Here is a 15,751-nt window from a genome sequence, read left to right as displayed (position 1 = left end):
ACACCAATGCTTACCCCAGCTGCAGTATAGGATCAGGTGATCACAACTGTCTCTTAGATCTCCTTACAAAGGGGAGGACACATCCAGCTGGTTAGTTAGAAGTTGGAGCCAGTGAACAAGACAATGTGGGCAATTGTTGATGCAGAGTCCTAGGGGGTATAAAGAAATGAATGGGGCCCCATGAGGGTATAGAGACTCCAATTAGGAGTGAATCTCGTTAGATTGAATAAGTAACCAGATCTGTGGTATGGAATCCTTCTTGAATGACCATTTGTGACGCAAAAAGAAAATCCAGATTTTCTTACTGTGCCACAAATGGTCATACAAGGAAGGATCCAATACCTCACATCAGATCCGGATACTTATTCAATATGGAGAAACTCACTCCTACTTGGAGTTTCTGTACCATCATGGGCCCCCATTAATTTCTACCAATTGGTTTTTATTAACCATTCCGTAGGGGGTCAATTACCTGGGGAGTTTGGTAGCAAAATAAAAAAAATCCGTGCTATAGAAAAAAATACCTGTGCTAAAACACTAGAGCGTTAGGCGGCCTAGCTATCACTATTGCAGTGGGGTTCTACAGTACAGTATGTTGCAAGATTCTTTGCTATAACACCTTTAGTCTAGTGATGGCACCAGCATCTTCAAGGGCACCCCATGCTTTTGCTTCCTCTAAATTTGGCAAAACCAGACTAGGCTAGCAGTGCTAGAGCTGACTTTTTGTTTTTTAATGGACCATATTGTTTTTTTAGTATTTATTTTTACAATATATTTGCAAGGCCAGTGCTGTTGATTATCATTATCAGCATATTTTTGCACCAAGAGTAAATTAACAGCTTCTTGACAGATATCTCTGAGCCTGCTTCCTACCCTATGTAAAATATATGTACTTGTCTTGGGCTACTCTATGCCACTCCTTACCTCCCATGTTTGGTCCATCTAAGGATAAAGAGTCTCTTTTCCTTAGCATGGGTGTAAGCACTTACAGTAGATGCTAGACTCACATCCAGCTCTACATCGGCCGCTGTGTGTACAGTATATGCAACATATACTAACTAGAATAGAACAAAAAAGATGTTAGTGTACCTTCAGGAGCTTCTTCTCACTTCCTGTCTCATTTGTAGTTACATATACACAATATGTTTGGTTGCAAGATCCACAGCATTGGTTAATAGGTGGCACATATTCCTGACCCTGGAGAAAGAAAAAAATGTTAGTCAGGCTTAAGCTTCAGAGACAGATACAAAGAAAAAAAAGTAGTATTTTTTAATTTATTACATGATTATGATGTAGAAGTAGAAGGCTGATAGAGTACAAGAGCCTTATTTCACCCAAAATGTTGTTAATTAATAAAATTGTTAAGTGTTAAGAACACAGCAAGGTTCACACTGATTATGTGGACAGGAATAGTTTTGTACATTTTTGTATCAGTTAAAAGCTATGTTGGGTAATTTCTGTAAGTGAAGTCCATGTAAAGATAATAGGGGTCTGTTTATTGAATTGAAATAAGACCATTCTCCAATGTTTTCACCAGAGAAATGACTCATCTCAATTTAGCAACACATTAACACCAAAGAAATCAGGGAAAGGGATGTAGACAAATGACCAAATTCTTTGCGAATCCCACCTTCTAGTGGCCTATCTAGAGGTGTCTTGCGTATCCAGAGAAGGCTTCATAAGATCCCTTCCAAGTCATACTGTAGCTCAATGTACTTGTATGGCCAGTGGCTGCACATAAGCACATTTCAGGAACTCCTCCCAGGGAGTTATGCTGTTGGTGAGGAGCAAACCCTCACACAGACCTAGACTGTAAAGCAGCACTAATGTCCATACAAAACATATTGCGAAAAGTTACATATTTTAGTAAAAACATGCTAAATTTAATAAATTGTCCCTCAGTCTACTAAATTATTCAGTTTTTGGACAGTGGTGGGTAGCAACAGCAACATCTCCTGTATACCTGTACATTGAAGAAACCTAACTCTACCACTATAAAACGGAGAAGGAAAAATTAAAGAAAAAAAATGAATAATAATAACAATAATAATTATAGAAAGCAACTTTTTTTCATCAAAATAAGTTCTCTCATTAAATTTGGGGTACATAAAAATGGGTATAAGTATATATTTGGTTAATTTTTGGGAACTTAAAAAAAAGTGGAAACTGACTGATTACTCCCACCTGCAAGTCTAAAAACACCTAACCCACTCATAAAGCACCCCAGTATACCTGTCCCATATCTTGTACCCCAATTTTCATCACTTTGCATTTTTGACCCCAAAAATTGTCATTATTGGCCAATTAAAAATAATTAATAACTTCTATGTGCCTAATTAGTCATTCAGGGAGGTGTCCTAGGGGTTCTGAACCAAATCCCAACATTTAAACCCTAAAATAGGGATTTTGCACTACTTATCACCTGCTCAGAGATGGTGAAGAAAAATCTGTGATAAACCCTTTGGAGACTTATCGCCTATAAGTTATTGCCGCTAATAGGATGCTAATGAGTATGCCCCCCACATTCTCTTACCCACCTGTACTAAGATCTGATCAAAATAATGTTGTCCCAAGCCTACTTCTGCCACTAGTTGCCTGCTATTGTGTTTTTTTTTTCCATTGCTCGCTTCAACCCCACCATGTGTTTCTCCTGTAATGTTTACCTCCACTGATTGCACACCTTGCCATTGCACCCTACATACAGGGTACATCATACTACTACATAAGCATCAGTTTTCCCATATATGAACTTGGCCCTTGTATGGCTCACCTCCCAAAGTGTAACCTTCAAAGTGCGCCCAACATGGCTGCCCCATATGGTACACTTGTGGATGGGATGAAAAATACATAGGCCTGATGGTTTTGATGGAACCCTACTCTGAACCCTACTCTGAACTGTAGGACTCTGAAATCACCCCCATTTTGTGTCATCTCTTCTAGGGGTGGACTATTCCACCCTGGGTAATCCTACGCTGAGCGCCCAAGATGGCTGCCGCACCTGGTACCTTGTGAGGGTGGAATACACAACCTTTGGAAGTTATTACCCAAAATGCCTACACCAATCCTGCATTATGCTTTCTGTGTGCTTAAGGTTTTCTTTTATGTCTGTGTTTATCTATTGTTGTATTACTCAAATCCTCTGTATCATGTGCATTGTTTTTGATATCTGTAAAGCGCCTTGAGTCCTGTTGGAGAAAGATCGCTATATAAATAAAATAATAATATTTTTATTATTATTATTATTATTATTATTATTAAACTACTGTATCACAAAACCATGATATCCATAGCCAGATTAAGGGTGGGGATGCAGGGCATACTGTACCCAGGCCCCCCTTTGTCAGACACACCCCAGGCCAGAGCATGCTGACATCATTAGCTTTTCCTCTTAAGCAGCAGCACAACCAGCAGCCAGAATGCGAGCAGGACAGTATGCAATGCAGGCAGAGACACAGGAATATCATCTCTCCTCTGGTCAGAGCTTTCTGACCAGAGGAGAGATAGGAGGATGGAGAGAGCTGTAAGTGACACAGGGATCCCAGCTTCTCCTCCTCTCTTCATGGGTGTCTGAGTTCTGTGTAAACTATTATGGAACTAAACCATTTGGGTCTAGAGATAGAGACACACACACACACACACACACACACACACACACACACAGATAGTCATCCAGAGTCCTGTCCCAGTGTGGAAGTAGTAGAGAGGCTGCTGCTATTTTTGCATGTGACAAGATAAATTATTTTATTTTTCTATGTGTATTTTAAGGTTAAGTTGTCTTTGTTCCACTACAAGAAAAGTTTATAAAATAATCTTTCAATTAGGTGGCGCTATAAACAGTACCCAGGCATTATTAAACAAAATTATTAAAACTAATATAAACCATTGGTTTAAATTTAATATACACAATCTATAACTCCCATCATGACACATTCCAGGAGGGACAAAATGTTCTCTACCTGGACTTCCTTCTTAATTTATGATTGCAATCACCTGTGTTGAAGTTCCTTTCTTATCAATTAAATAGTTCAACACAGGTGACGCCAAACATACATTAAATGGGAAGTTCAGGTAGAGAGAATTTTGTCCCTCCTGGAATGGAACATGTTGGAAGGTATGCACAATTTAACATACATCCCCCATCTTCCATCGGGGCCCCTCTATCTTGAGTGCCCCTGGCACCCCCAAGGCTTAATCTGGCCCTGGTGATATCGCGGCTAATTGGAGACCCCTTCTGTGACAAAATGGTTACAAAATATTTATATTTATTATAGATCCAGTTCAATGACAGTTGTCTCTAAAATGCAATATGACTTCTTAGCAGTAATGATTTTTATAATGGTTCTATTTATTGGTATTTGTAGGTTTCAGCGGATGTTAGTCAACAAAAAAATGCCTGAAAATACGTGACCCAGGAATATGTCATCAGGAATATGCAGGTTTATTAGGATATGCAGGTTAATGCACACAGTCAATGAAGTGTCAATGTACTATATGCAGCATCTCATGAATTCTCTCTGGTGTCAGAAAAGTCAAACAAACCAAGGGTTGGGTGGCTTTCAGGTATCTCTCCAGGCTGTATGGTGCCATTGAAGCACACTGCAAGCCAAATGCAGGTGTCATTGGGTCAGTGACAGAGCCATCCACTCAGCATTGATGGTAGTAGGCCATGGTCCTAAGGCAGTAATTATAGATAAAAAAAATTAGGAACTGGAGCCAATCCCCCTCTAGTGGCCACACCTCCTCCACACACAAACACAGCACCTGGGTCTGGTCGTATCCTCAGCTACCCTTACCTGGCCAGCAACAGCCATATCACACCTCTAGTTATGGCCCTGTTTCTAATACACCAAATACATGTTTTATCACAACAGCATTTGTGTCAACTGTTTGCATCAACCAACAATTAGGCAGTTAAAGACAAGTTGTACAAGTAGATTGGACGCAAAATGAGGAGAAGCAATCCATCCTTCTCTAATTAATGTCTACATAGATTGGAAAACAGGTTTTTGCTTGTTCTTACAGTAGTCAGTTTCGTCATCTTTAGCAGAAGAAACAGCAACCCACCATCTTCTAGTTTGACAGCTACTAATGATATACTGTATGCTGTGCCAACTGAGTACTTTATAGAGTCTGCACAGCTAGACCAGCTTTGTTTGCCCAAGGCAGGCTTCTTTACTGTGGCAACTTAAGCCACTAGCAGACAGTGTGGTCAGAACTGAAAAAGATCTGAGCCATCAAGAACATTACTGGGATTTTTCTTTTTTGCAATTTAAGATCTCATTCAGCACCATCCAAATCAAGAGGAGCATAAGCTTCTTCGGTTACCAGCTGACACAAAAAGAAAGTAGAGACCCTACTACCCAACAGAGAATGAAACTGTTTTCTGCCTCCAATCCATCAAAGGCAGAAAATACTCACTTTTTAAGCCTGGGGCAAAGGTCATTGCTTTCTAAATACATGAGAATTTGGTTTTTCATTGACCCCAGCCAGTTGAGGGTTATTTTCCAGACAAATAAAAATAATTCCATCAAACTTTGCAGTTAAAATCGGAGTTCAACAAACTCTAAAAATGATGGGTGCAGCATCCCACTGATTTCTGAACTCCATCAAGACACAGTCTTTACCAAATTGGACTTTTGAGGGGCGTATAACCTGCTTCATGTCTGGAAGGGTAATGAATGAAATCTGCTATTTAACACAAAGGTTGGCTACTATGAATACTGAATCATGCAGTTCAACAGTACAAAGCCCTGGCGGTCTTCCAAGCATTTTAATTCCCATTTTTTAGGGAACTACTAGAGACATTAGTCAACATCTACAAGAACTTTCTTCAGCATGCTTGTGGAACATTACAATCATGTGAGAAAAGTAATGCAGATGCTCACGTCATTTGCCATGATCGAGACATTATTTCAGCCAATCCAAAGTGAACTTCCTTTGACATTGACCAAGGTGTCCATTATGTGGTTATGTTTTAGAGTACCTTCTAGACAGGGTTGGGAATTTCATGCTACTTCCTGATCAGTCCACCCCTAGTTGATACTTTGGGCCTAATTCAGACCTGATCACTCGCTAGGAGTTTTTTGCACTGTTGCGAACAGATAGTCTCCACTCATAGGGGAGTGTATTTTCGCTTTGCAAGTGTGCGATCGCATGTGTAGCAGAGCTGTACGAAAATATCTTGTGCAGTTTCTGCACAACTCAGGATTTACTCAGCCGCTGCAATCACATCAGCCTGTTCAGGGCCGGAATTGATGTCAGGAACCCGCCCTGCAAACGCATGGACATGCCTGCATTTTTTCAAACACTCCCTGAAAATGGTCAGTTGACACCCACAAACGCCTTGTTTCCGTCAATCTCCTTGCGATCGCCCATGCAAATGGATTCTTTGCACAAACCCATCGCTGAGAGGCGATTCTCTTTGTACCTGTGCGACGCGCCTGCGCATTGTGGTGCATACGTATGTGCAGTTCTGACCAGATCAGGTCTGAATTACCCCCTTTATCTCTAACAATTTTCTCTTCAAGCTTTGATAAATACCTCCCTAAATATGTACAGATTTATAGACATTACAGGTGTTTTATAGCATATTTATTTACAATGTGACAGAGCCACACATTTTAAGCCAAAAAGACTCCACAAATCACAATATTAGTCTACATTTAGAGACTTCATGGATTAGGACAACAAAATACCAGGCACTCCTAGGGGTAAATTCACTAAGGTTGGAGTGTTTGTAGAATTGGTGATGTTGCTCATAGCAACCAATCAGATTCTACTTAACATTTATCTAGCTAGAAACATAGAAACATAGAATTTGATGTCAGTTAAGAACCACTTGGCCCATCTAGTCTGACCCTTTTTTTTTTTTACCATATTTGTATCTCAAAACTTATTTGATTCTTATTTCTTTGTACGGATATCCTAAGGTCTATCCCATGCATGTTTAAATTGCTCTACTGTCTTAGCCTCTACCACCTCTGATGGCAGGCTATTCCACTTGTCCACTACCCTTTCTGTGAAGTAATTTTTCCTCAAATTTCCCCTGAACCTACCTCCCTCCAGTCTCAGTGCATGTCTTTGTGTCCTATTGCTTCTCTTCATTTGGAGAATGTTTCGCTACTGGACTTTGTTAAAACCCTTGATACAGTATATTTGAAAATTTCTGTCATGTCCCCCCTTTCCCTTCTTTGCTCCAAACTGTACATATTGAGATTTTTTTGACTTTCAGGGTATGTTTTGTGATGTAGGCCATGCACCATTTTAGTTGCCCTTCTTTGCACAGTCTCTAATGTATTGATATACTTTTGAAGATATGGCCTCCAGAATTGAACACAGTATTGTAGATTAGGCCGTACCAATGACCTATACAGTGGCATTATTACTTCTTTCTTCTTGCTGCTGATTCCTCTCCCAATGCAGCCAAGCATCTGACTAGCCTTCCTCATTGCTTTGTTACATTGCTTACCTGCCTTTAAGTTACCTGAAATAGTGACTCCTAGATCCCTTTCCTCCTCAGTAGTTTCCAGTATAGTGCCATTAATACTATATTCAGCCTTTGGATTTTCGAGACCCAAGTGCATGATTTTGCATTTATGTTGGCATTAAACTGTAAATGACACACTCTTGACCATTCCTCTAGTATACCTAGATCCTCACTCATTTGTTTTACCCCACCTGGTGAGTCTACCCTGTTGCAATGTCACCAATAAAGATATTAAAAAGCACTGGTCCAAGTACAGATCCCATGGGGTACTCCACTGGTAACATTTTCCTCCTGTGAATGCACTCCATTTACCACAACTCTCTGTTTTCTATCCTGCAACCAAGATCTTATCCATTCAATAATTCTAGTATCCAATCCCAAGCTTACAAGTTTATTTAGCAAAAAAAGGGGGGTTTGGGGAAGGCCGCACTGGAAAAAACTGAACAATATATAGATACCTCAGAATTAACTGACACTCTTGGGATATTCTTTCCCTTAATTGGTCAATTGTATACCTACACCAAATTGGTATTATTGGTAGCAAAGATTTTGACAGTCAGTGGTGCTCCCAAGGTTATGGAAACACGTAACACAAAAAAAGACTACAGAGAAGACAAGATAACCCTGATAGGGAGCACTCTTATCTGAGGTAACACAATAATTTTTAGTATTAATGAAACAATCATAAAATTACAAATTTTATTAGATATGCCTTAAAAATTGAAATCTACAAAAACCTGTGTGAATTCACTAGTAAATATGTGATCATATGCGAAAATATGTTGGAAAATATATGTATTCTAATCTAAATGACCTCAGTCAGAAAAATTAAATACGTTAAGGTCCGTCTGCGTAATGATTCCCTTAATACTAATGTTTTGGGAAATAAAGATATATTTAAAAATTAAATAGTGTGACCATTATCTTATCAATTGTATAGCCCATATACAGGTTTCTCAGGGCAATTAATTTGAATCATAGGTCACTGATTGGTTATTTTGATTGGGTCACCTATACAACAGTATGAGGCCCGGTTGTCAACGAAAAATGTCTGTAGGGCTGTTTGCAACAATACAGTGGACATGGACATGTCATCCACCAGCCGTGTGATATTGCCACCTGTGTGAAAAAGTGGTTAGTTTATATTAAATCACACACATATATATACTGAATACAGGGGTATGAGGCCCTGGTACTTAGAAACAATTGCCTAAGAGCGACACACTTGCTCTATATCAGATAGTCATGTGCTAATCACTCAAAAACAGAAGCAAAACAATTTACCTGCAGTGTACATCAATCGTACTTTATCGGAGGTATGAGGCACATATACCTCAATTACTCAGTAGCTACAAAAAGATTATAGGATGCTGGATTAATGACATATATACCTCAAATTCTCACCAGTTACCAATTAGTTTCAGAATGCTGAGTTCATACAATAGATATTGGAAAATTAATTACAGTCGTGTTAGAGGTGTGAGGCACATGTACCTCAATTTCTCAACAATTACCAAACAGTTTCAAATACTGAATCTTTAAACACTAGAGAGATGTATAAAGTGGCCATGATACAGGTATGACCCCTCTTCTGCTGTTCTCCCGTCTTGCCAACCAGTATAGGACGAGGAATGAGAGAGGGTAGGTGCACCCAACTTGGCCAGAAGGAAGAAAGAGGAGGTATCAAGCAGAGGGACTTGTGGCAAGTACTCTCTGGTGCCTTGTAACAGGTAGTGCAGAGATTTAAACCTGTACGTAAGTCTCTAGTGCGGTACACTCCTGAATGATGAATTTCCTTGTCGTACTTTAGTAGAGGTATGAGGCACATATATCTTTTAATTTCTCAGAAAACTGCACATAAGTCTCCAGTTATCTTTCAATTTCTCAGTAGTTACCAACAGAAGCAATTTTCCTGCAGTGTACATCAATCGTACTTTATCGGAGGTATGAGGCACATATACCTCAATTACTCAGCTACAAAAGGGTTGTAGAATGCTGGATTAATGACATATATACCTCAAATTCTCAGCAGTTACCAATTGGTTTCAGAATGCTAAATTCATACAATAAATATTTGGAAAATTAATTACAGTCGTGTTAGAGGTGTGAGGCACATATAACTTAATTTCTCAACAGTTACCAAACAGTTTCAATACTGAATCTTTAAACACTATAGAGATGTATAAAGTGGCCATGATACAGGTATGACCCCCCTTCTGCTGTTCTCCCGTCTTGCCAATCGGTATAGGACGAGGAATGAGAGAGGGTAGGTGCACCCAACTTGGCCAGAAGGAAGAAAGAGGAGGTATCAAGCAGAGGGACTTGTGGCAAGTACTCTCTGGTGCCTTGTAACAGGTAGTGCAGAGATTTAAACCTGCACGTGAGTCTCTAGTGCGGTACACTCCTGAATAATTAATTTCCTTGTCGTACTTTAACAGAGGTATGAGGCACATATATCTTTCAATTTCTCAGAAAACTGCACATAAATCTCCAGTGCGGTACACTCCTGAATAATTAATTTCCTTATCGTGCTTGAACAGCGGTGTGAGGCACATATATGTCTTTCAATTTCTCAAAAACCTGCACATGAGTCTCTAGTGCAGTACACTCCTGAATTATTAATTTCCTTAACGTGCTTTAACAGAGGTGTGAGGCACATATATCTTTCAATTTCTCAGTAGTTATCAAACAATTTGGAATACTTGGAGAATGTTTCGCTACTGGACTTTGTTAAAACCCTTGATACAGTATATTTGAAAATTTCTGTCATGTCCCCCCTTTCCCTTCTTTGCTCCAAACTGTACATATTGAGATTTTTTTGACTTTCAGGGTATGTTTTGTGATGTAGGCCATGCACCATTTTAGTTGCCCTTCTTTGCACAGTCTCTAATGTATTGATATACTTTTGAAGATATGGCCTCCAGAATTGAACACAGTATTGTAGATTAGGCCGTACCAATGACCTATACAGTGGCATTATTACTTCTTTCTTCTTGCTGCTGATTCCTCTCCCAATGCAGCCAAGCATCTGACTAGCCTTCCTCATTGCTTTGTTACATTGCTTATCTGCCTTTAAGTTACCTGAAATAGTGACTCCTAGATCCCTTTCCTCCTCAGTAGTTTCCAGTATAGTGCCATTAATACTATATTCAGCCTTTGGATTTTCGAGACCCAAGTGCATGATTTTGCATTTATGTTGGCATTAAACTGTAAATGACACACTCTTGACCATTCCTCTAGTATACCTAGATCCTCACACATTTGTTTTACCCCACCTGGTGAGTCTACCCTGTTGCATATCTTTGTGTCATCTGCAAAAAGGCATACTTTCCCTTTAATGCCATTTGCAATGTCACCAATATAAAGATATTAAAAAGCACTGGTCCAAGTACAGATCCCATGGGGTACTCCACTGGTAACATTTTCCTCCTGTGAATGCACTCCATTTACCACAACTCTCTGTTTTCTATCCTGCAACCAAGATCTTATCCATTCAATAATTCTAGTATCCAATCCCAAGCTTACAAGTTTATTTAGCAGTCTGCGATGTGGAACTGTGTCAAAAGCCTTACTATAGTCTAGATAAGCTATATCCACGGCACCGCCTTTATCCATCACTTTAGTCATACAGTCAATAAAGTCAACATGCTTTGTTTGACGTGATCTCCCCCCAGTGAATCCATGCTGTTTGGGATCCTGTAAATTGCTGGATTTTAGATAATCTACAATGCTTTATTTTAAGAGTGTTTCCATCAATTTCCCTACTACTGATGTAAGACTCACTAGCTGCTTCTAGAAGATAATAAATAGAATCTGATTGGTTGCTATGGGCAACATCACCAGTTCTAAAAAAAAAAACATCCCACCTTAGTGAATTTACCCCCTAGAGCACAGGTTCTCAAACTCGGTCCTCAGGACCCCACACAGTGCATGTTTTGCAGGTCTCCTCACAGAATCACAAGTGAAATAATTAGCTCCACCTGTGGACCTTTTAAAATGTGTCTGTGAGTAATTAATACACCTGTGCACCTGCTGGGTTACCTGCAAAACATGCACTGTGTGGGGTCCTGAGGACCGAGTTTGAGAACCCCTGCCCTAGAGCATTAAGCATATGTCTATTCAGTAACTTTATCAGCTTCTGTACCTGAAAAGGAGAGGCTATCCCCAAGTAATGTATAGTACCAGGGAGCTCAAAATAGTTAATGCAAAAGTTTTACTCACCAAATATAAAATTCCAAACATAAAAACTGATGGAGCACGAATGCAATACCTCTAATTACAAGAAATAAATACAAAAAAAAAAGTAATACTACATGTAAAAATACTGTCAGGAAGGTACTTATTGCAACACATTTAAAAAGACTACATATAGCAACTGTAATTATAAATGTTTACAATGTATCAACCTGTTGTTTCACTCAGTCAGTAAAAAGGTGAGAATTTAGATCTGCGTGAATACAACACTGAGTTATAGGAGCTCCAAAATAAACTACTTTATAAGCTGGTACAATGGGGGTAATTCTGAGTTGATCGCAGCAGGAACTTTGTTAGGAGTTGAGTAAAACCATGTGCACTGCAGGGGAGGCAGATATAACATGTGCAGAGAGAGTTAGATTTGGGTGGGTTATATTGTTTCTGTGCAGAGCCGGTTCTGGGGCTTTGCGAGCCCCGGGCGGCAATGGGGGGCGTGGCTTCATACAGGGGGCGTGGTCATTTACGCCCCCTGTAGAGACTACTGTAGCGCTCTGAAATGTGCTCTGGCCGATGTGAAGCCCTTCGTGGAGAGGTCCTTTAATGTGCGGTGCGCGATGACATCATCGCGCACCGCACAGCAAAGGTCCTCTCCACGAAGGGAAACTAGACGCGTAGCGTCTAGTTCCCTTCGTGGAGAGGACCTTTGATGTGCGGTGCGCGATGACGTCATCGCGAACCGCATAGTAAAGGACCTCTCCACGAAGGGAAACTCTAGTTTTCCTTCACAGCAGCGGGGGGCAGCGGGCAGCGGGGGGCACAGCAGCAGCGGATCTTGCCCTGATGCGGCACCCTCCGGATGGCGCCGGCGCCCTCTGGAAGGCGGCGCCCCAGGCAAAAGTCCTGCTTGCCCGTGGCAAGATCCGCTACTGTTTCTGTGCAGGGTAAATACTGGCTGCTTTATTTTTACACTGCAATTTAGATTGCAGATTGAACACACCCCAACCAAATCTAACTCTCTCTGCACATGTTATATCTGCCCCCGTGCAGTGCACATGGTTTTGCCCAACTGCTAAAAAAATTCCCTGCTGCGATCAACTTGGAATTACCCCCATGGTTTTGTCCAACTGCTAACAAAATTCCTGCTGCGATCAGCTCAGAATTACCCCCAATGTGCAGTATATTCATGTGACAGCATATTCCAGCTAGGTACACTCACAGGTAGTAGAGGTTAGAAATTGGTGGTTGCCTCAGGTAACAGCTTCTAAGATCTGATGGCACAAACAGGAAGTACAAATCCTCCTGTGGATTGTTGCTCACTAATGTACCCCGTTGCCTGGTCCAGTGGAATTCACTTAAAGTGCATACAAACTATGCAATATCATACTTACCTACTTTCCTGCCTCCTCCTCCGGGAGCAGGCAGCGTTGTAGGTGAAAGGGGGCGTGGCTGGCAGCAGGACGGGCGGTTCGGGGCGTGGCCGGCAGCAGGATGGGCGGTCCGGGGGCGTTGCATACGGGTCGCGTCATCGTGACTCCACCCCCCGCTGTGCTGTGCCGAGAAACGAAGCGCTGCATAGCGGGGGGCGGAGCTACGTTGACACGATTCAGCGCGAATCGCGTCATCGGACCCCCTCGGCCCACCTACTTGTTCACTGCTGCGGGCGGCCGAGGGGGAAAGCGGGAGGCTTGCCCACCTTTCCGGGGGGCCGGGAGGGTCACCCGATTTTCGGGAGCCTCCCGGCCATTCCGGGAGGGTAGGCAAGTATGTGCAATATTGCATACGATCTGGCTGATATAGGGCCTCATTCCGAGTTGATCGCATGCTGCTGATTTTCGCAGCGCAGCGATCAGGTTACTACTGCGCATGCGTATGCACTGAAATGCGCAGGCGCATTGTACTGGTACAAACAGCATTGTTGCTGTGCAATGCTTCTAGCGACAAATCTATTCGCACAGCCGTTCGCAAGGAGATTGACAGAAACAGGGCGTTTATAGGTGTCAACTGACTGTTTTCTGGTAGTGTTAGGGAAAACGCAGGCGTGTCCAGGCGTTTGCGGGGCAGGTGTCTGACATCAATTCCGGGACCGGACAGGCTGAAGTGATCGCAAGGGCTGAGTAAGTTCAGACCTACTCAGAAACTGCAAAAAACGTTTTCGTCCCGCTCGGCTGCACATGCGATCACACACTTGCAAAGCAAAAATACACTCCCCCGTGGGCGGCGACTATACGTTTGCATTGCTGCAAAAAGCAGCTAGCGAGCGATCAACTCGGAAGGAGGGCCATAGTCCGGTTCCTAAGATATTGTATAGTGTGTACGCTCAGTATAGGGTATGATGTGCGCTCCTGTGGGTTGTAAGCTGCATCGCATATCGGACCTGCATGCTGATTGCAGCATGGCCCCGCTTCTCCCCCCACCACCGTTCGTCACAGCCGACATTGTAAAGTGTGTAGTGTAGGCACTTGCCAATATTTGAGTCCCGTCACAGACGATATCTCGTTAGTGTTATCATTTTGGTGTTTACATAACCATAATTGTAACTGCTGAAGGTACAGGTTGAAGGATCAAAGTGGCGGTCTTGATGTGAGCTGCTCAAAAGACTCGGGCAGCTGGAGCTGTGAAATACTGACAGAAAGAGTCATCTGAGCTTTGCCCCTATATAGCAAGTTTTTTAGCTGCATCTGGGTTGTAAGTGCAGGCTACTCTTTGAACCGGGTGGTAGTCATGTGACCGCCGGTCGACTGACTGACAGTCACATGACCTCCTCCGTAAGCCCGACGGCTCACTATCCCGATGGTCGGCATGCCGACCAACAGGGACTATTTCCACTCGTGGGTGTCCACGACACCCATAGAGTAGGAATAGAACCCGTGGCGACCGCAGGGGCTTGCTGCACTCGCCCCTCCCCGCCGGGATCCCGGCGTCGGTATGCTGCCGGGATCCCGGCGTCGGTAAGGTGACCGGCGGTCAGGAGACCGCCGGTCACCCGTACTACACCCCTTTGAACCTGAGTGGTAAGGACTCAATGGTGCCAATTGTCACTTGAATCCGAGTGTCATATAGCTGCTCACAGTGATTATGAATTGGTGGGAGCAGGGATTCAGTGTAATGGGGCCCAGTTACTAATGTTTGCATTTGCAATGCAATCCTGGGTGCTAATATTACAGAATGCGATCATACTGGGTGTATGTATCACAGGCAGGGACAGAGACTCCAAAAGGAGCCCTTCCCTATGATGCACCGAGTATGATGTTGGGGACCATCACGCATGCGCGGTGAGGGTAACTGCCATACACAGTGATAATTTACTGTGGAGGGTTCCTAGGTAATCTGCCGGAAATACATTTCTCGAAGTGTAGAACATAGGCTACAATGATCTACCACAATAAAAACATTTCGGTAGCTATGGGGGCCAATATTGGGAATGCTTCACATTCCCGATATCGGGGGTCATTCCGAGTTGTTTGCTCGCTAGCAGTTTTTAGCAGTCATGCAAACGCTAAGCCGCCGCCCTGTGGGGGTGTATTTTAGCTTAGCAGAAGTGCAAACAAAAGGATCGCAGAGCGGCTACAAAAAAAAAGGTGCAGTTTCAGAGTAGCTCCAGACCTACTCCTAGCTTGCAATCACTTCTGACTGTTCAGTTCCGAATTTGATGTCACAAACACGCCCTGCGGTCGCCCAGCCACGCCTGCGTTTTTCCTGGCATGCCTGCGTTTTTTTCGATCACTCCCTGAAAACGGTCAGTTGACACCCAGTAACGCCCCTTTCCTTTCAATCACTCTGCGGCTGCCATTGCGACTGAAAAGCTTCGCTAGACCTTGTGTAAAAATACACTGCTCAAAAAAATAAAGGGAACACTTAAACAACACAATGTAACTCCAAATCAATCACACTTCTGTGAAATCAAACTGTCCACTTAGGAAGCAACACTGATTGACAATCAAGTTCACATGCTGTTGTGCAAATGTAATAGACAACAGGTGGAAATTATAGGCAATTAACAAGACACCCCCAATAAAGGAGTTGTTCTGCAGGTGGTGACCACAGACCACTTCTCAGCTCCCATGCTTTCTG

At 42.4% G+C, this 15,751-nt stretch overlaps 1 protein-coding gene and 1 long non-coding RNA gene across 2 annotated transcripts in view; one reads left to right on the top strand and one right to left on the bottom strand.

The window, feature by feature from the left end:
* Positions 1 to 15,751, bottom strand: part of LOC134969047 (kielin/chordin-like protein) — a 213,670-nt gene that overhangs the window by 71,056 nt on the left and 126,863 nt on the right. The window contains exon 15 of the mRNA XM_063944754.1: positions 1,090 to 1,197. Coding sequence (XP_063800824.1) covers positions 1,090 to 1,197 — 108 coding nt within the window. The remainder of the gene's footprint in view (positions 1 to 1,089; positions 1,198 to 15,751) is intronic.
* Positions 1 to 15,751, top strand: part of LOC134969049 (uncharacterized) — a 65,590-nt gene that overhangs the window by 750 nt on the left and 49,089 nt on the right. The gene's annotated exons all lie outside the window — the stretch shown is intronic.

The sequence above is a fragment of the Pseudophryne corroboree genome, chromosome 11 (genome assembly GCF_028390025.1).
Source record: "Pseudophryne corroboree isolate aPseCor3 chromosome 11, aPseCor3.hap2, whole genome shotgun sequence".
In the NCBI taxonomy this organism is placed as follows: domain Eukaryota; kingdom Metazoa; phylum Chordata; class Amphibia; order Anura; family Myobatrachidae; genus Pseudophryne; species Pseudophryne corroboree.
Note: the sequence above shows the minus strand (reverse complement) of the source record. Positions and strands in the feature narration are given on the sequence as shown.